General features: G+C 38.9%; 1 protein-coding gene across 4 annotated transcripts in view; it reads right to left on the reverse strand.

Moving 5' to 3' along the window:
* Nucleotides 1-156: 156 nt before the first annotated feature.
* Nucleotides 157-20,270, reverse strand: part of acap3a (ArfGAP with coiled-coil, ankyrin repeat and PH domains 3a) — a 48,120-nt gene continuing 28,006 nt past the window's right edge. For 3 of the 4 annotated variants that reach the window (XM_083569641.1, XM_083569643.1, XM_083569644.1), the window contains exons 5-26: nt 19,484-19,542; nt 19,125-19,308; nt 18,807-18,851; nt 18,568-18,663; nt 17,683-17,757; nt 16,987-16,998; nt 15,285-15,397; nt 15,118-15,169; nt 14,759-14,859; nt 14,549-14,660; nt 14,252-14,460; nt 12,650-12,719; nt 12,061-12,155; nt 11,786-11,979; nt 11,581-11,684; nt 11,277-11,376; nt 9,814-10,034; nt 8,863-8,972; nt 8,676-8,786; nt 7,134-7,195; nt 1,268-1,370; nt 157-1,116 (exon numbers count right to left, since the gene is read on the reverse strand). In XM_083569641.1, coding sequence (XP_083425767.1) covers nt 1,110-1,116; nt 1,268-1,370; nt 7,134-7,195; nt 8,676-8,786; nt 8,863-8,972; nt 9,814-10,034; nt 11,277-11,376; nt 11,581-11,684; nt 11,786-11,979; nt 12,061-12,155; nt 12,650-12,719; nt 14,252-14,460; nt 14,549-14,660; nt 14,759-14,859; nt 15,118-15,169; nt 15,285-15,397; nt 16,987-16,998; nt 17,683-17,757; nt 18,568-18,663; nt 18,807-18,851; nt 19,125-19,308; nt 19,484-19,542 — 2,235 coding nt within the window. In that variant the 3' untranslated portion in view covers nt 157-1,109. The remainder of the gene's footprint in view (nt 1,117-1,267; nt 1,371-7,133; nt 7,196-8,675; nt 8,787-8,862; nt 8,973-9,813; nt 10,035-11,276; nt 11,377-11,580; nt 11,685-11,785; nt 11,980-12,060; nt 12,156-12,649; nt 12,720-14,251; nt 14,461-14,548; nt 14,661-14,758; nt 14,860-15,117; nt 15,170-15,284; nt 15,398-16,986; nt 16,999-17,682; nt 17,758-18,567; nt 18,664-18,806; nt 18,852-19,124; nt 19,309-19,483; nt 19,543-20,270) is intronic. The other variant, XM_083569642.1, reaches the window with a different exon arrangement.

A 20,270-nucleotide genomic window follows, 5' to 3' on the forward strand; every position in this document is an offset into this window, starting at 1 on the left:
CTGGGTGTGATGTTAGAATACATCACAGTGCAGCAAACACACACACACACACATACACACACACACACACACCCACAATGCTACAATAAATCTTAAAGCCCTGAATGTTGGAGATGCCATACAAACTCCAATCATACAAACCCAGAGACACAAAGGTTTTATTTCAGTTTATTTATTTGTTACAAAATACCACAAGTTTCATGATATATTAGCATTTTGCATCTAAAAAGTACTGTACATGTACAACATGCTGCTTTAAGTCTGTGACGCTTTATGGGAACTGTAAAGAATAAAAAGCAGGATGAAGGTAGGACTACACCAGCATAGTCATCACACAACACACCATACATACACCATCTAGGCAGAAGCAGAAACTGACTTTTCCTTATGGGCTTTTTTTGGTACGTACATACAGCCACTAACGCAGAAGTCATGTCCTTTAATAAGAACTGTAATGATGTGAGCTTTAATATGCCACTAATCTCTGGAAGACACAATATTAAAATACACTCCGAACAATGATGCAGAGAAAATGAAAAAAAAAAAAAAAAAAAAAAAAAAAAAAAAGGATAAGTCCAGCTCATCCCCATAAAGCTACTAAAACATTTCTGTATTTAAAAAATGTATAAAGGTCAAATTCACATGTTTCTAATGAACTGTAATTGATATTACTGGTATCTGAATTGCTCGATAAATAATTCCAGCTTGTGCAGGCTGAGAAACGTGAAATATAATCTCTATTCCAGCTGCCTGGAATTTTTGGACTTGTGTGCTACTGTCTTTTATCCACTAAATGTCGTCATTGCTTCTAATGTCATCCTGTGTCTGTCTGACACTTTAATTATCACCACCTGTGTCCTGTTTCCTTGTGTTTCTTTTTTAAGGGATTATGTAGCATTTTCTCTTGTTTTTTCTTGTTTGAACTTTTGGGATTTTGTTTGGACTTTATGAACCTGTTTTTTGCCGTCTCCATTTAAAAAAAAAAAATTCTTCGACTTTGATTAAAACACTTGGAAATTTCACCCGACGGAGTCTCTCACACTGTGAGCGGGTCAGACTGTCACACCGTCCTCCCTAGTTCATGTCCCAGCCCTGACCATCCTCGTCCATCAAACTCTGGAGACACAAAATATCTAATTAGTTTGCATGAAAAAATACTTAATTGCCTTTGAATTCAGCAAATTCGTTTATTTAAACCCACAGTGAACCAGAGATATCAAGTAAAGCGTCCCCTGAAGCACCAGAGAGCACGTCTTCAGGAGTTTACCTAAAGGAGTGGCGGAAGTGAATGCTCCTGCGTTTCAGCTTCTCGGGGTTGTGAGACGCCATGTGAGAAAACTCACGGAAGATATCCAGGTACGTGGTGTCACCTTGAAGAGAAGGGAAAGGATGCGCATGTGCTTTACAAAACACTCAAGAAATCAACTATAATCATGTGAATTATTTCTGTTCATACAAATGCTGATTTTCGAGCAGCTTTTCAGCAGAGATGAAAAAACCACATCGCGATACCATGCGAGTGAGAATAATTATGAGTTTCATTAACAGCACATGTTGGACGTTTTGGAGACAAGGTGAGGGAGGTGAGATTGAGATGGTTTGGACATGTGCAGAGGAGGGACATGGGGTATATCAGTAGAAGATTGCTGAGGATGGAGCCACCAGGAAGGAGGAAAAGAGGAAGACCAAGGAGGAGGTTTATGGATGTGGTGAGGGAAGACATGCAGGTAGTTGGTATGAAAGAGGCAGATGTAGAGGACAGAGGGGTATGGAGACGGATGATCCGCTGTGGCGCCCCCTAAAGGGAGCAGCCGAAAGAAGAAGAAGATTAAACTAATATTTTCCCATAACCTACTCCACCACGGAGGGACTTTTTCAACGCGCTGTACTTGATTCCTCTTACACCAATACAGTTCCCCAATTATTACACATTTTTTAAAACAATTAACAAACACAATTCTTTATAAATCGAACTCATCTATTTAGTGTTGCATTCCCTTGTTCCTAAAACTTCCTGTAACTGTTCCTGAAAATGTCCAATTGATGTTTCAAATTGTCAAATAAACACCTGCTTATAACACAATACAAAACTCCATCATGTTGGTGATTTGTTCTTCCGTTAAATAATACTTTTTATAATTCGATTTTCAATTTGCATAATTCGATTCGGATTCACGTCTCTATGGAAACGGTCTAAAACCCGCTAGAACTTCCGTCCTGAAGAAAAAGACAACAGAATATATTGATATATTGGAAATGATTACGATTATTTGTTAGCTTAACATATTGTAGAATTTGCAGGTGATTGAACCCATTTTGAATGGCAGAAACGGAAAAAACACCCGAACGAACTGCTCCTAGTCTCTATTGTCTCTCGGTAAAAGAGTCAGAGGGAAAGTTCGTGTGTAGCAAACAAGTAAATGTGTCATTTTTCCATTCAGTGTTTGGTAAATGCTGGAACAATTCAATAACTAATAGCAAAATTGCAGCTACATTATATAGACAAAAATTGGTGGACACCTGACCATAAGATTTGTGTGTACTTTCTGAACATCCCATTCCACATTTAGTCTCCATTTGCTGTTATTAGAACCTCCACTCTTCTGATAAGATGTTTCACTAGATGTTGTGGAGATTTGAGCTCATTCAGATACAAGGGTGTCAGTAAAGTCAGGTAGGGATGAAGGTGTGGTGAGGAGACTCAAGATCTTTTGTGGAAACAATTTTGGGTAGGAAACACATACGGCTGTAAACGTCAGGTGTCCAATCCCTTTTGTTCAAATACAATATATCCCCTGCGGATGTTTACTTTTTTAACTAAAGTGTAAGCTATTTTCCTATCTGTGTAAACCATAGTGAAATTGCAGTAAGGGAGAAGAAAGTAAATGCAGTTAGTCTCACACACAAACGAAGAAAGCAGAAGAAAAAAAGGTTAAAATTTCCCTCAGATCTTTTCTTTATTGTCAAATTTTTTTTCACTCAGCTACAAAGACAGAGAAAGAACAGAGCGAGAGCAGGGATTAGTTCACAGAGGAAAGGAGCGAATGACGAACTTGGCAGGTTATTGTACAGGAGTTGTAGTGAGACAGGAGACAAGAGAATACAAGTTCCTATCTACAGCACAATCTTTTATACGGTGTGCATTTTCTCCCCCATTTGCATTTCGCCAAAGAATACGGTTCCTTACATTTTTTTTAGTCTCTTTAAAGTGAACAGTATTTTTTTCTTCTTTTTTTTTAAATCAAAGTGCTACAAATGTTCACAGGCCTGAGGGACAAACGCACGTCTGGCATCCTTCTTTAAAAAAAACAACAAAGGCTACATCAAAAGAGAAGCTCATCAAAATCTCACAACATGATAAACTGGGAGTGGGGGTGCCAAAACTTTTAAGGCTTAAAAAAACAGGGTGCATTAAGTTACACTGAATTTATTCTCAATAGTGTTTCCTTTAAAAGAATAACAAAGATATTTTTTTCATTTTCTGTATTATTATTATTGATTTTTTTTTTTTTTATTACAGTCCACAAGCTAATTCAGATTTAAAACAAATTGATTCAGGTCCAAGTTAAAACCGTTATGTATTTTTTTGACACCCCTGATTAAATAAAAGAATCATTTTGTTGTCAGATTTTGTATGAAGAATGAAAGAGTGTGTTTTTTAGGATAGAAATGCGTCTGTGGCCTCTGAGCCGAAAGATATAGATTTTAATTTTATATATTTAATACACTATACGGACAAAAGTATTGGGACAGCGAACTTTTCCGGCTATATGTGCCTTTTGTTTTTTTTTTACAAATTGTTCCCACAAATTTGGAGGCACACGATTGTCAAGTGTCAACAAGTGCACAAAGTCAACTCCATGAAGATCTGCTTTACATGGGTTGGAGTGAAAGATCTCTTGCTATAGACCTATACACACTATTGAACACCTTCTGGATATACAAATCTAAACAAAATCTAGTGGAACATCTTCCCAGAAAGGCGGAGCTTATAATAAAAGCTAATAGCGACTAAATGTGAAGTGAAATGTTCAAAAAAACACATTCGATCCAACATATCTTATGCTCCGGTGTCCACAAACGTTTGTCCATATAGTGCACATCTTCTGAGGTGATTATATATCCAGCACGGGAGCTTTATAATCATGTGTTCTGGATATTATTGTCCTGTGTATGTAAGATTATATTTTGTGGAGATTCTTAAGACATTGAAGGTTCGGTAAGTAAAAGTATGACGTCAGATTGAAATTTTTCAATTCAAACACCACAGACTTGAAAGATAACAAATATTCACACTCATACAATCACATACAATAGAAGTTAGCGGCGACAGTCCCCTGAACACCGCAGAGCAAATAAAAACAAACAAACAAATAAATTAATCGGAAATCAGATTCTGATCATTTCACATCCGATGATCAGATACACCAAAGTTCTACAGTTACAAATGATCCCATTTGATATTTGGTTCATCATCGGTTATGGATTGTGGATTTTTTTTTTTCCTCTTGCAAATATGAAGCATATTTGTTTATCTAACGGCAAAATGATGGCAAAGTAAAAAAAATACTATCTTCACTCTTTTTCCGATCAAACGCTACAAAAAATACTGATTATCTCGAGTGAAATCATCCAATCATCTCACTCCGTCACATTTCTTTGTCAAAAAAAAAGTGCATAATACTCCTCAGCTCTACCTAACGAACCATTTCCTTTTCAGTCTTTTTTTTTTTCTTTTTTTCACGATATATTATACATCACAGTTATTTTAATCGAGCCCAAAATTTCTCCAAGATACATGTATTTGATAGGAGAGTCGGTTCAGGCCCAATCCTTTTAAATGAGTGCATTTAAAAGCTCAAAAAAACATTAGAGAACAGCTGCCTCCAGTGTTTTAGGTCTTATTTTTATATAAACCGGGATAAAATAGGAGACCGATAAGCCCTGAAACACTGACGCTAACCAAGAATGATCTAATACCAATATTTGCCAGTAGTTGGCAGTAATGCGCATTTGTAATAAAAAAAATTTAATAAATGACTAAACAGAAAAACTCAATATTATGAAAAATGGCAGCATCCCATATGTAATACTTGTGTACTGATCGATATAGTAAAATAGTACACCATAAAAACCTACATTTTCTGCGTTATTGCGTGGTTTAGGAACAAGCCTAGCTACCATTTGGTTGCATCGGTTGCTGTTTCGTTGCACCAGAAATTGATGTCTTTCATAACCATAAAACGTCTACGTCAAGTGCAGCGCACACAACTTGATTATTGTCATTTCAGACCGTGCTTAAGCCAGTTGCCATAGAAACTAGAGCGCACATAAAAACGTTGGTTTACAGTAATGATCGATTTGTATGAGGACAAATCCTTGAAAAGTGTTTGGTGAATAACAGCTAGTTTGATAAGCGAGCATGTGGAGGCTGCTTTAAAAGACTCAGACTGTAGACTCGTTACTTCCTTTTTTTACGGACAGAATTGTGATGTACAAAACACAAAAAGCTATAAAAAGTACATCTGTAAATGTACTACTTGATTTTTTATATATATATATATATATATATATATATATATATATATATATATATATATATATATATATATATATATATAAAGTTTGTGAACACCCGATGTTTCCTTCCATATGTGGTTCTTCTCCAAACTGTTACCACAAAGCTGGAGGCACACAACTGTATAGGACGTCTTTGGATGCTTCGAATTAACTTGAACTTGAAAACCCAAACCTGTTCTACCAGGGCGATGCCGCTGTGCACTAAGTGAGCTCCATAAAGATCTGGTTAAAATAGAAAGGAAGCTCTTAAAAGGCCTGCTATAGAGCTCTGATCTCAACCCTACCAAACACTTTTGGGATAAATGTGAACACTAACTGCACCCCAAGTCTCCCCCCACCTCAGCTACTGTACATCAGTACATGACTTTACTAACACCCTTGTGGCTGATAAACACAAATTTCCATGAACGCACTCCAAAATGTAGTGGAACATCTTCCCAGAAGAGTGGAGGGATTTATAATTGCAAATTGAGACTAAATGTGGAATGTGATGCTCGAAAAGTACCAGGTGTCCACAAACCTTTAGCAATATAGTATATATATATATATATATATATATATATTAGGACTGTCGATCGATGAAAATACTTCCTCGTGATTAATCGCATGATTGTCAGTTAACTCGTGATTAATCGCAACTCAATCACACATTTTTATCTGTTCTAAATGTATTCTTTTTAAGTTTGTAATAATCTAATCAACATGGGCATCCAAGTGTTTCAGGGAACAAAAAAAAGTGTGTTTTATGCAGGTCTTTTGCTTTTTTCCAGAGATCGTATTGTTAGATTAAGCAGAGTAACGGCAAGCAGTTAGAAAGCGTCTGATGGTGGTTTAGGCTTAGAAAGTGGTCCCGAAGTATTGTTAGTCTTTAGCTTAGGGTTAGACATTTACGACTTTTACTCTATCCAACAGCACCTCATGACATCATCATCATATTATTACTATCATTATAATTCATTACAATATAACTGATTGTCTGACAAATGATTAATAAACCCTGATAAACGTTGATATCATTTGCTGAAAGATATCCATCAATAGTAGAAAACCTACAACACCAGCACCAGCTGAACCCTGTTTCCTGTATAAAATATGAATTTGGTCACAGAAAGAAAATCCTTTATTTTCCTGGGCGCTGATGTCTTTCCGCAGTCTGTTCTGTTTGTGGTTTAAGTTCTAAACAAGGTTTTGGAATCCCTACTTATGAGTGTCTTTGTATCAGACAGACACCCGACTTGTTTCTAATATGCCCCTCTCAAAACATTTGTAAGAAATTAAAGAAAATAAGATCATTTTATTACAGTTATTATTACAAATGGTGTTGTAACCTTATAATATTATTCTCTTATACTACTTTACCCCCCACAGTGTTTAGATGTGCTGTGGTATAGGTGTGTGAGGCAAGAGATTAGTAAAGAGGGAAAAATAAAGTGAAAGAGAATGAGAGTCTATGCTACACAGGAACATCTAACACTCAGCTATGTTGAGGCAAATAAACTCCTTGATGCATTTCTTGTACTGCTGCTCTGTAGGACTGTTGCTTGGGTATTGACCTGGTTGCCCCAACGGCCCCTCGGACTCCCTCATCTCCTCGTTCATCCGAGCCAGACGCAGCCTGGAGAAAGAGATAGAAAGAGATAGAATGTAAAAGAGAAATAGAGAAAGATTTCGATAAGGCTTTAATACTTCCATTCATCTCTTCCTTCTCCCCAACCACTGGGACTGATAAAACATCCTATAAAAGAGGCAGGGCTTAAAATAAACCGTGATCAAGTCTGGAATGGAAAACTAAAATCAAGTGTGATGCTTACAGAATCTTCTGTTTTAGTTTAATGTTGTTAGATTTTCTTATTAATCATCATCTATGCATGTCGAAACAACAACATGTGTGATGACGGGCCGCTGACCCACGCACAAGGAAGAGCAAGTGCCCCATAGACAACTGCCGGCAGGGTGCTGAATGGACAGCGCCGATTCAGCACCACTGTTGTGGAGAGCCTCGGCGCGCATGGCAGGAGGGCGGGGCGGAAAAGACAAGATGTGGCTGGAGACAATGAGATATTCAGAGCAACAACTCCTTCTCCGAAGTGGATAAATGGCGTTTTCATGTCGCAGTGTGGACTGTGTCTGAAAACGAAGGCTTCCGAAAATTATGATTCATTTGCAGTCGTCTCCGTGACATTTTAAAGAGTCGGAAAGTACATAAATTCCTGGCGAAAATGACAGGGACGTAACTGTTTTTTAGATGAAAACGGCATTTTCAAATGATTAGTGTAGATGTAGCCTTTGTTTTAGAATTTTTTTTTTATTACAAATTCTTAATTTTATATTCTAGAAAACCCGAATAGGGCAATTACATGGAAACACAAATTTTTTTCAATACTCTTGAGTAATGCTGGATCTCTCTCTCTCTCTCTCTCTCTCTCTCTCTCTCTTTGCACCGACGGAGTGGACTACCAATCCAACCCTCTCATCACGGTTCCAAGCATCGGAGCCTGCCTGGCGTACCCCGCTCATTCTTCCTCCAACTCGCAGACCTACACGAATCTTTACTCCCCCCACTTCCCTCACAACTTCTTCTCTTCCCCCATTTTCGCACCTAAAATCACGAATAAAAAAGCACGACTGAACCCCAATTCCTGTATCCAGTGCCTGTGTTTGACTCTTGGCTGCAGCGAGACGCTACACATTAATGACACATTCGTTCGGTGAGACACCGATTGTCCATAATGAAGCATTAAAGCTGTTTTTAATACTGTGTTTGTTCCTGGTTGACTAAACTAAGGGTTTTTCTAACCTTCTAACCAAACGCTCTTACATAACCCCCATAATGATTCACCTGCAAATAGCACTTTTCTAATAACAACACAATTTACCCATAAGTAGGCAAAGCAATTGTAAAGAAAGCCTTCAGGCTTTGAAGTGAAAGTCACGACATCGGTGAGTAAGTAAAAGAAACGCTAAATTACACAAGGGTATTAACTTTACGCAGCTAAGAAGGCGGTATGTTTTTCCTATCAAGAACAAAATGAGTAACGAGGTATTTTAACTCCTCATCATCGTGTAATTTGTGGTGATTGATGCCGGTCGCTTACAGAGTGACGATGTCGGCGTTGGCCGCCTGCACCGCAATGCTGAGAGGATCCTGACCGTCGTCGTCGCCGTCGTTCTGTGTGGCTCCACGTTTCAGGAACAAACACACCTGCCTGCAAAATACAGGGTACAGTCAGACAGAGGGTATTCAGAGGGTGTGTGTCTGAGTGTGAGTGTGTGTTTACATACCCCGTGTGCCCTAAATACGTAGCATGGTGTAACGGCCCTCGTCCTTTCAGGTCTATTTGGTTGACGTTTGCTCCGTTTTGTAGCAGGAACTCGCAGGCTATTAAAGAACCCTATCCAAAAAATACAATTACTCAATTAAATTCCAGCAAAAAATAAACACATATTAAAGCAGGGGTCCCCAAACCTTGGCCCACAGGCACAATATGCCCTGCCCCCACATTTGGAATGGTCCTTTGAACAATGCCAGAGTCATAAATATATGTTTTATTAATATTATATCTTTATTTAATAATAAAGGTTGGCATTCAAACTAAAATTTCCTCTATTTTCCTTAGCATAAATCCCTCCCGATAGTTTTTCCAGATTGCTGTCAGCTGTAATTACGAGAGCGGCCTCTAGAGGCGAATCACTAACGCTGTTTGTTTTTTTACACTTAACTACGCGCTGCACAGAGAGCGCTATTATATATATAATTTATTAATTATATGATTATATTTATTAATTAATATTTATTTCAATGAATCAGTACAGTTTTTTTTATTTGTGTAATAAAGTTCAGTACTATTTTGGTAAAATGTTTTTTATTATCGGTTGATATATCGGTTATCGGCGAGTACGAACAAACCTAGTTATCGGTATCAGTGAAATCCACTATTGGTCGACCTCTGGTTATTAACATAGCCTAACTATTTGTTCCATTCACCCCAACCGTATGCATATGTGCGTAAATGTTTTGATTTCAATAGCAATGAATATGAAAAAATGTCTATCATTTCTTGAAAAGTAATGCTCTGTACATTGCATAACAATATAAACTTATCTAGCATTAGGTGGCATAATAAATACATTTAAATTGTAATTAAATCTCCACATTAAAAAAAGGAAAAATAATGTGGCCTATTATATTAACAATATTTGGGGACCCCTGCATTAAAGAAATGGCTGACTCACTCCGATCACGGCCTGTATGAGTGGGCTCTTGCCCTCGTCCTCTTCGTTGGCAGAGTTGACGTCAGCGCCGTGTGCCAGTGCTTCGGCCATGACGGGCAGGTTACGAGCCTTGCAGGCTTTATAGAGCAGCGCACCAGGATGCAGCTCACGCACATCCTCTGGGTCTGACGCCTCCGGCTCCGGCTCCACCTCACCACTCGACTCCTCAGACGCTTCGCACTCTGTGGGTGCGCGCACACACACACATACACACACCACAAGATGGCATGACAGTTTATGTATCCGGTGATCTGTATTGGATGGTCACTCTCAAATAAGTTTCACTATACACACACAATTATCTTAACAAGAAAAAAATTACAAATGGGATTAAATACCGACTTTTCTTAAATATTTATTGATTCCGAGTTATTTAGAGTGTCGGATTCTCCGCAGCAACATCAGGTAGGTTACCGTGATATGCTTTTTTAAGAGGGAACATGGCAAGATATCATTTATCAAGATTTATTGAACTTTAATTTCTTTATTACATACAATTATACAATCTAAAGTAGTTCACCGCTTTCACTGAACAAAAAGCAAAATAAGCACAATTTTCATTCAATATGAATTAGTATTAATATTATGTAGTAGGTGGGGAGTTGAGATCTAATAATATATACATGTCTTGGTCATGCCTTAAGTTCGTTAACTTATATACACATCTGTATCACCAAAATCGGGTCTAACTAACTAAACTGTTTAATAAAAAGCTAATTTGATCAATTACTTAATTTAATCAATATAATAAAAAAAGTATTGCATTCATCTGATTTTATCTTTTTTATAAATTATTATAAAATATAATTTTAGATATTATTTAACCAAACAGCCATTTTTATTTGAAATCATTACAAAAATGTAAACAGTTGATCACAAATTTTATTGTCATGAAGGTCGAAATTTCTGGTATGGGAATTGCACCCGGAATATTGTGCAAGCAGCAACCAGAGTGAGCGCGAGAGTACACCCATCACCATGCTTCATTCGCTCTAAGACTCGGAATCCGTTTCTGGATCAAATATGTACTGATCTGATTGTTAGCCAAAGTTCTTTAAAGATTATAAAGTTTTTTGGTCACATGGAGAGACTTTTTTAAATTCAGTATCAATTTTAAAAACTATAGACAAATGCTGAGGATGGAGCCGCCAGGAAAGAGGAAAAGAGGAAGGTCAAGGAGGAGGTTTATGGATGTGGTGAGGGAAGACGTGGTTTGAAAGAGGCAGATGTAGAGGACAGGGGGGGGTATGGAGACGGATGATCCGCTGTGGGGACCCCTAGTGGGAGAAGCCGAAAGAAGAAGAATTTTTAAAACTATCAATTGATTAATCGGTTATCAGTAAAATTCACTATCGGTCGACCTCTAGTGTAAACTCAGTGAGAGTGTGTTAAATGGTGATGTGTAATTCATCCTCGGGCCTCACCCTCCTCAGTGACGCTGCCCACCACTGAGCCAAACAGAAGGACGTCGGTGCTGCCGTCACTGCTGCCTCCCAGACCGCTGTCACTGCTGAGACCTGCGGGACCAGAAAGCGCCAAACCACGGACGTGTTACACACATGCACTTAACAAAGAAGAATCATTAAATAATGTGAGTAGTGAGTACTGAAATACTTTCAAGTGGCACCGATAATAATGAAAACATCAAACACAACATTGTTTTCTATAAAGGATCATAATTGTTCTCAGGATAATCCTTCCCTCGGTCTTATATGGACTATAAGACTTACTGCGAGGCCCTGAGCCGTTGTCAAAGTAGGAGAACAAAGAGTCCAGTTCGTCAGGACAGAAGAGCGAATCTCGCCGGAACTTTCTCTCCAGCGCTGTGGTGGCTGAAGGGCAGGAAGAAACATGAACATGATAATGAATAGTTCAGTCTCTACAATCCCAATTTAATAGAAATAACCAAAGACCCGAAGCTGAGACACGTTACCTGAGCCGGGATCCTGTCTGTATTTCCGCCGGTGTTTGGGCACGGTGGCGGCACTGTTGTGGCGTCTGCACTTTTTCGTCGCCCACCGCCTTTCCGATTTCCTCTCGCTGTTGGCCAGGGCCTCTGCCGTCGCCATCTTCTTCAGGAACCTCTTCTCGACATACTTGGCTCGAATCCATGCCTCTTTGTCTTGCCTGCAGTCAAAAACAAATGTGGATTACAGAATTAACTCTGTAGAGGGAAAGTGGGAACATAGTGTACGGTGCCTCTTTCACCTGGTGCCGTTTGCTCCTGGTTTCTTCATGCCCTGCTCCTCGCACGTGCCCTCGTAAATGTGGTTTATAACACTGTTACCCAGATCACACATCAACTGCAACGCAAAGCCACAAAGTCACGTGGATTAATGTGGGCTTGTCAACAACATTAACCAATTGGCTCATTCATTTATTTCTCTCCTAAGAAGCATCCATGCAGCACTTTTTCTTTATGTTGGAGAAACTGTTACTGTTGAATGCTAACTATTACCATGTTTTCTGGGACTGCTATGTGATTAAGGACTATTGGAGAAGAATACATATGGCTTTACAGATTCCTTTTTAAAAGATTGCTTTTTACTACTTTGTCTTTTTTTTAATGATGTGTTTGATCTTTGTTCCATTCTGGCAGGTTGAAGAAGCTGTTGTGTTGTTGGTTAATGCAGTGTTGAGGTGTTCACTTGGATGTGTATTTTAGGAAATAAAAGCTCACGAATCACAGTATTCTTTACACCTCTGGTGTACTTTACATCCGTGTCAATTTTTTTGGTGTGGTGTAAAACAGTAGACCAGATGGATTAAGAGGATATAGGAAGAAATAAAACAACACCTTGAGTAGTTCAGGTTCCCAAGAGTCCAGAGTGAGAGACCGGACTTTGGAACAGTGCACTCCCAAACTCCTGCATGAAGAAAACACACACACACACACACACACACACACACACACACACACACACACACACACACACACACACACACATACACAATCATTACAGTTGAGCAAGTAAAAGCCTGCTGTTTAATTAGTATCTGTCTGACATGCGTCTGGCAGTACAGTACACGGCCCTCACAATGAAAGAAAAGGCGTTTGCTATAAACCTTCACATGCTCCTATATACTACACGCTTATATGCTTTACCTGCTTTAGTACACAAATACTGCATGAACTAAATCATCTCAAACTATTTCAGAGAAATAATTATTTCTGAAATTACAGTGCTGCAGACTTGAAAAAAACAACAGCTCCGACCCTTTTTCACATCTGCGTACAATGCTGCGTGTCCTGGGCAACACTGTCACAATTAAAGACCAAATGAAAAGAAGAGAGTTGCCCGGACCTCAGCCATGAGACAGGGTGGGCGCATTAATATTCACAAGGCGCTCTGGAGCATGGGGAGAGGAGTGAAGGGATCTGCATAATCTGTCTGTCCAGGAATATAAAAGACCAAGAAAATAAAAGTAGCAGGGGAGAAAAATCCGTGGAATTAAGAATCTTTGTAAAAATTATTTGGGAAATTTATTTAAGGAAGTGGACGTATCAGAAATGCTATAATTATTATTATTATTAGAATTATTATTATTATTAGTCAATTAATAGTGGATTTTACCGATACCAACAGCTAGGTGGGTATAACTTGCCGATTAAAGATAAATAAAGTAATTTTAATGAATGGATACTAGATTAAAATAAACAAATACTCCATTTAAAATACTGAATTTACTGGAAAATACTGGATTACAAATAAAAAATTTACTGAATCATTAAAATGTGCTAAATGAAATAATAAATATGAATATATTAATTATATTATAAATATTGAGGAAAATAATAAATAAAATTAATTTTAAAAAGACACTTCAAATGAACAGCATGTGGTGTAAGTAATTTGCCACTAGAGGGCGCTCTCGTATTGTATAACGCAACCTGGAAAAACTATCGGTATGGATTTTTTTTTAACAATAGTTCCAGCAATAGACGACATTGGCAAAACCTTTGAACCGGTTGACCTAAGTTAGTTTACACACACTCTATCAGATTTCATAAATAAGGGAATGCAAAAATATAAATAAATAAATAAAAAACCATTACAAAATGTAAAATAATACCGAATCAAGAATTTGTGCTACATGAAATTAATTTGAATATATTCATTATGTCAATAAACATTGATGAAAATATATGGCATGCGTTCGAACTGGAACTAAAAGTAACACTCTGAATAAATAAAAACCGTTACATCCAAAATGAATAAAAAACGCCACTTTTACAAACAGCACGTGGTGTCAGTGATTCGCCGCTCTAAGAATGTATAAGGACCTTCTCAGTCACTCGAGCAACCCGGAAAAACTATCAGTATGGATTTTTCCTGAGAGCGAACTAATATTTGTGAGTCTGCACAGTGCATACACATATAAAGACCCTCTGTGTTACCGGTGTATGCCGGAGCACTCAATACAGAGCAGGATTCCTAAGTTGATGCTGGCCCAGGTTGGATCGGCTTGACCGCAATCACAGCACACACTGTTGCCCGGGACACACTGCACCCTCTGCAGCACGCTCTCGGCCCGTAGGCTGCGCTCTCGAGGCTCACTCGCCGAGTCGATGCTGCTGGTAGAGGGAGACGCCGTGCGGTCCAGGCGCTGAGGGGGAAAAAGAATACAAACATATAAAATCCCATTTGATATTGTTTTCACAAAGTGTCCTGAAAAATGCCTTATATGTGCTGACCTCGGTGCAGTAGCTGTCTGGACTCTCTCTGTAGGCCGAGGCGATGCTGGCCTGCACTGCTTGGATCCAGGCTTGTCGGAGTTTCTCAGACTCAGCCTGCAGCATACAGCTCCTGCAACACATCATCATCATCATTATCATCATTATCACTATCACCAGGAAGGTCATACCATGCTAGTAGGATCCAGAATTTACAGAGGTAGGACTCACTTGAACGGAGACACCACTTCAAAGCAGAAGCGTCTCTCGATGTCCTCAAAGGGTTTGACTGAACACAGTCTCAGGTCTTCTACTACTACAGTCAGTGAGTCCTACAGGAGACAAACACACTGGATAAAATAGCTGAATGCATGTGGAATAGATGTGAAGAAGACAAGGACACAATCGTAGGCGGAATCACATGAGCTGGTGTTTCTGAAAGCCGTTTCTGAGAACTTATTTGCATATGAATATGGATGTTCTTCCAGAAGCATACGTATCAACAATGCTTGTGAAAAAAAGAGTGCGTATGTGTGTGAGTGAAGCTTTTAACCTCATGCGTCTGAACGAGGACGACGAGGAACACTTGCCTTCAACTTCTTCTGATACACCAGCTGACTGTTCTGAATGGAGAACCACCGCCTGAGAAAAGCACACGAGGAACACACATGAGTGTATCAGACCAGTGGACTGATAAAGCCGCGCTCTATTAGAGATGGTTTTGTATTTTGGCGCCATCATTTTCACGTTTTCTTACCTGTTCCACGTTTTGAAGGCGTTGCTGGATCGTTTGAACAGGTAGCCCTCCATCACCACGCCGTTGGGGGCATCCAGGTTGAACTCCACCTTCTGGTCGTTGTAGGCAAAGTCCTGATCAGAAAACATAGTGGAAGTTTGGAATATAAAAAAAAGAAAATGTCCTCTTTATGGATAGAAGAGGTGAAGATCAGACTTCCTGCTTAGATAAGAGACCAAGACACAATATAAGGACAAAAAAACGTGGACTGCATGTTGGACATCCCATTCCACAATCATGAGGCGTAAACGACAATCGTGCGCTTCCAAATTTGTGGTATGGCAATCGGATTGTTAAAAATAAAGTACGTTTTACAGCATTTAGTAGATGCTTTATATCCAGAGCAAACTGTAATACATGTATATACTCTCAATATACACCAATATTTTGTCTTATAAGTAGTACTCGAGTAGTTTCGAAGCTTTTTAACTGCTTAAATGCACTAAAATAAATAAATAAAAAGGATATTAAGGCGATAAAGCTGTAACGTGTTGATTATAATTTATTTATTAACGACCACTAATGTATTAGAGCTCCACTGTACACCACTAGTACTCTACTGTCCTCTAAAAAAAGCCCTGATGTCATAATGAAAACTAGTTAAAATCAGGACAAATGCAAATATCTGCATTAATAAATACATTTTTTGGCAACATTTTTGTAGAATATTCCCAGGCTGGAAAATACTCTTAACCATTTCCACGCTTTATCTTTCAACTTTTTTCAACTCAATTTCATGTAAAGAAAATATGACTTTACCCACCGGCGTGAGGTTTAACTCGGCGAGAATCTTCTGCTTTACACTTTTAAGGTATTCCCACATCATGATTTATTAAATATTTACACACATCGAACTAAATTTCTGAACGTCCAACACACCGCTGTCAGGAGCTCCAAGCACCAGCATGCATCTCTGAGATATGTGCCGTGCATGAGCAAAACTCGCTGTTTTAAAAGCACGAGACCCATTTTGCCATGGAGACGAACTAAACCCAAACAAATCTTTGTAGTGGACATGTAGTGGCAGGCCAATAGGGCCAGCAAGGCCTTCTGTGGTGGCCTAAACACTATCAAAATCACTAACGTACATGTTAATATAATTTTTACAATAAATATTTATGAAATTCATGTTGTCAATGAATGCCGTTGTCAATTAGTTGAGCTGCTCGTGTTACAGGAGAAATGCACAGAAAAAAATGCACAGAAAATACGGGGTTATTTTATGAGGTTAATATCAATGCTTCTGCTAGAGATGATGTATGCAGGTGGTGCAGTTGTGGCTACAGTGAAAGGAGACTGAATTGTGTTCATTGGGATTCTTGCTCATCTTTGATCCAGTGCTCTTTAATACTGCGTTTCTCTATAATATTGATGGTATCTATAGCCGTTACGTCATGTGTCTAATTTCCCAGAGTGTGTATTAAGATCACTTTGCTCCTAAGGTGTTTAATGTTGCCCAGCTCTTTTAAATCCATGCCAGTTCCCTTGTTATTCCAGCTTGTAGATCTTCTCAGACCTCTTCTGTAGCTCACTGATAGTGTGTGTGACTCTTAAAGGTACAAAACTTAAGTGCTAACGCTGGAGCTCTGAAAATCAGACTATTAATGATGTCCAAATATCAGTCAAGAAAGAATTAATATTGAAAACAGAAAGAAAAACTGACCTGTAGAAGAGTCTGTGAGGTGAAGATCATTTTCAGTCGGTCAAATAAAAGGAAAATAAAACAAAAATAAATTTAAGTGAGATTTACATTCCGGAAAATCAATTTCTACTGATGATAAACTAAATCTACAAAAAAAAAAGATCAGACATGTTCCACAGGACAAACTTAGATAAATTGTTTCTTCCATAAATTATATTCAATAGTTGTAACAATAATAAATATACACTAGATGGACAAAAGTATTGGAACACCTGAACTGTTCCTTCACTTAAAGTAGGAGACCCAAAAAAGTTACCGAGTGACATCCACCTGGTGCACAAGTCCAGCTCCATGAAGATATGCTTTACTGTATATGGGTACATGAGTGGAAGATCTTCTGCTATAAAGCTCTGACTTCAAACCTACTGGGATGAATGTAAACACAGACAGCACCCCAGACCTTCTCACATACCTCAGAACCTGACTTTACTAACACCCTTGTGCCTAAATGAATGTCACACAAAATTAACAATTAGATCTCCACAAAATCTAGTGGCACATCTTACCAGAAAAGTGGAAGTTATTATAAGGGCAAATGGGGACTAAATGTGGAATGCGTAGTTAAAAAAATCTCAGGTGTCCACCAACATTTGTCTAAATAGTGGACATTATATAGAAATGTATTTTATACTCCAGGTAAATAAAGAGTTGACAAACCCGCTGTTGTATCGTTGCGTGTTTGTGCTCCATGTCTCTTTTCTCCATCGCTGAATCGATCACCAGCTGGTCCAGCTACATATGAGAACACACACACACACACACACACACACACACACACACACACACACACACACACATATATATATATATATATACACACACAATATTTTTTCAGAACGTACATGTAAAAATCTAATAATATTAATAATATTCTCAATAACAAGCCCAAAAATACACTATATGGGCAAAAGTATTGGGACACCAGACTTTCCCCACCCTTACTTGAATCTTTCCCAAACCGTTGCTACAAATTCGAAGGCACACTATTGTATTAGACATGTTCGGAAATTTTGGAATTTATGAATGAATAAATGTTTAAAATTACACATGTTTGGAAATGAAACTAAGAGACCCAAAATCTCTTCCAGCATTTCAATGCCCCTGTGCTCAAATCAAGCTCCATGAAGATCTGCTCTACATGGTGTTGGAGTGGAAGATCTCCTGCTACAGCGCTCCAACCATATTATACATCTTTGGGATGATTTGGAATGCTTCACCAGAGGCCTCCTCACCTCATCAGTTCCTGCCTTTACTAACACCCTCGTGGCTGAATGAATTTCACACTAATCTCCAAATCTAGTGCAACATCTTCTCAGGAATTATAGAGGTTGTTATAAGAGGAAATGGAAACTAAATGTGGAACAGAATGTTCATAAATCACACAATCTGACGCTCAGGGTGTCCACAAACTTTTGTCTATACAGTGGAGTTCTGAAGCACGTTGGTGGTAGCACCATTTCTCTGGATTATAAAAGGTGTAAAAACATGAATCTGATTAGGTTTTAGTTTAAACTTCTTTATGAGGATGTGGCCGTCGGTCACCTCGGCTGCCAGCTTCTTCATGTAAGGGTCGATCTCATTGAGCAGGTTGAACCCCTGCTGGAAGAGCGAGTACTGTGCATGCATGAACGACAACATCTGCAGGACACAGAGGAAGAAAGGTTTAAAGGAATGAAATGAAAGACCCGAGACAAAGCCAGACTGTATAATGTGCACCGAGACAAGAATCTGCACAACCCAATCAGATTAGAGCAATCCGATCACACTGACGTGGAACTTACTGCGTCTAGAATCTCGAATTTCTTTTTGGCCTGAAGAACGTTGATCTACAGAGGAGGAAAAAAACAGCAGTCAGCAGATGCTTATTAATTAAAGTTAAGTGAAGGGGTCTCTAGTGTCAGAAGGAAAGTGGAGAGTTTTCCAATACAGTAGGAACAAAGAAGAACCTCTGTGTATGTGTGTGTGCATGTGTGAGGGTGTGTGTGTCTGTTTATGTCTGTGTAAACGTGTGTGTGTCTGTGTGAGGGTAGGTATGTGTGTGTGTGTGTGTGTGTGTGTGTGTGTGTGTGTGTGTATGTGTGTGTGTGTGTGTGTGTAACCTGCAGAACGTAGTCAAGTGCTAGGTGGCGGTAGCACTTGCGGGTTATGTTGAGGGAGCTGGTGGCCTCCTCCACCTCGTGCGGCTTGTTCCTGGGTGCCTGAGCGTTCTTCACCTGAGTGATCTCCAGATCCTCACGCACCCGATCAAAGTGCTTTTTCGTTTCCTTGAACTTTCGCACATCCCTAACACACAAACACACACACACACACACACACACACACACACACACACACACAATTGTATAGTCCTACATCAAATGTAGGAGATGCTCTAATCATCTCCTAATATTTTATGAACATGACTCTTATTCTATAGGCGGTTTATTGCATCGTATTAATTTGATATAAAACTACTTACTCTTTGACAAAATTGTGCAGCTGCTGCTTGACGGATCTCTGTGCCTGGTCAAACAGGATCTAAACACACAGAATGGCAGAAAACAGTGTTATTTAAAAATAAAAATACATACTCCACATGACTAAGCGTGTACAGACGAGGGTTCTGCCAGCAGATGGCGATCACACACTGGGGGGAGCAAGACAGACAGCCACAGCTGGTGGAAACAGAGACTGATAATAGTACATGAAGAGAGAGAGAAAAAGAGAGAAAAGAGAGAGAGAGAGAAAGTGAGAGAGAAAGAGAGAAGAGAGAGAAAGAGAGTGAGAGAGAAAGAGAGAGAGAGATATTGATGATGAGGAGGAGGACGATAAAAATGAGGCTACTAAGTGAGACACAGAGAGAGGAAGAAAGAGAGAAGGAGAAAAAGAGAGAGAGAAAAAGTAATGATAGTAGATAATAGTAATTATAATAATATTGATGAGGCTACAGGTGTGACACTGAAAGAGAGAGAGAGAGAGAGAGAGAGAGAGAGAGAGAGAGAGAAAATAGAAAGATAGAAAGAGAGAGATATGATGAGTCTACAGGTATGCCATTGAGAAAGAAAGAGAGTATGATGAGGCTACAGGTGTGTCACTGAGAGAGTGAGAAAAAGAGAGAGAGAGAGAGAGAGAGAGAGAGAGAGAGAGAGAGAGAGAGAGAGAGAGAGAGAGATGATGATGAAAACTACAGGTGTGCCACTGAGAGAGAAAGAGAAAGAGAGCACTTGGGTTTTGGCACCACTATGTTCTGAATGTTCTTGATGATG

This window comes from Silurus aristotelis, assembly GCF_946808225.1.
Source record: "Silurus aristotelis genome assembly, chromosome: 19".
NCBI lineage: Eukaryota > Metazoa > Chordata > Actinopteri > Siluriformes > Siluridae > Silurus > Silurus aristotelis.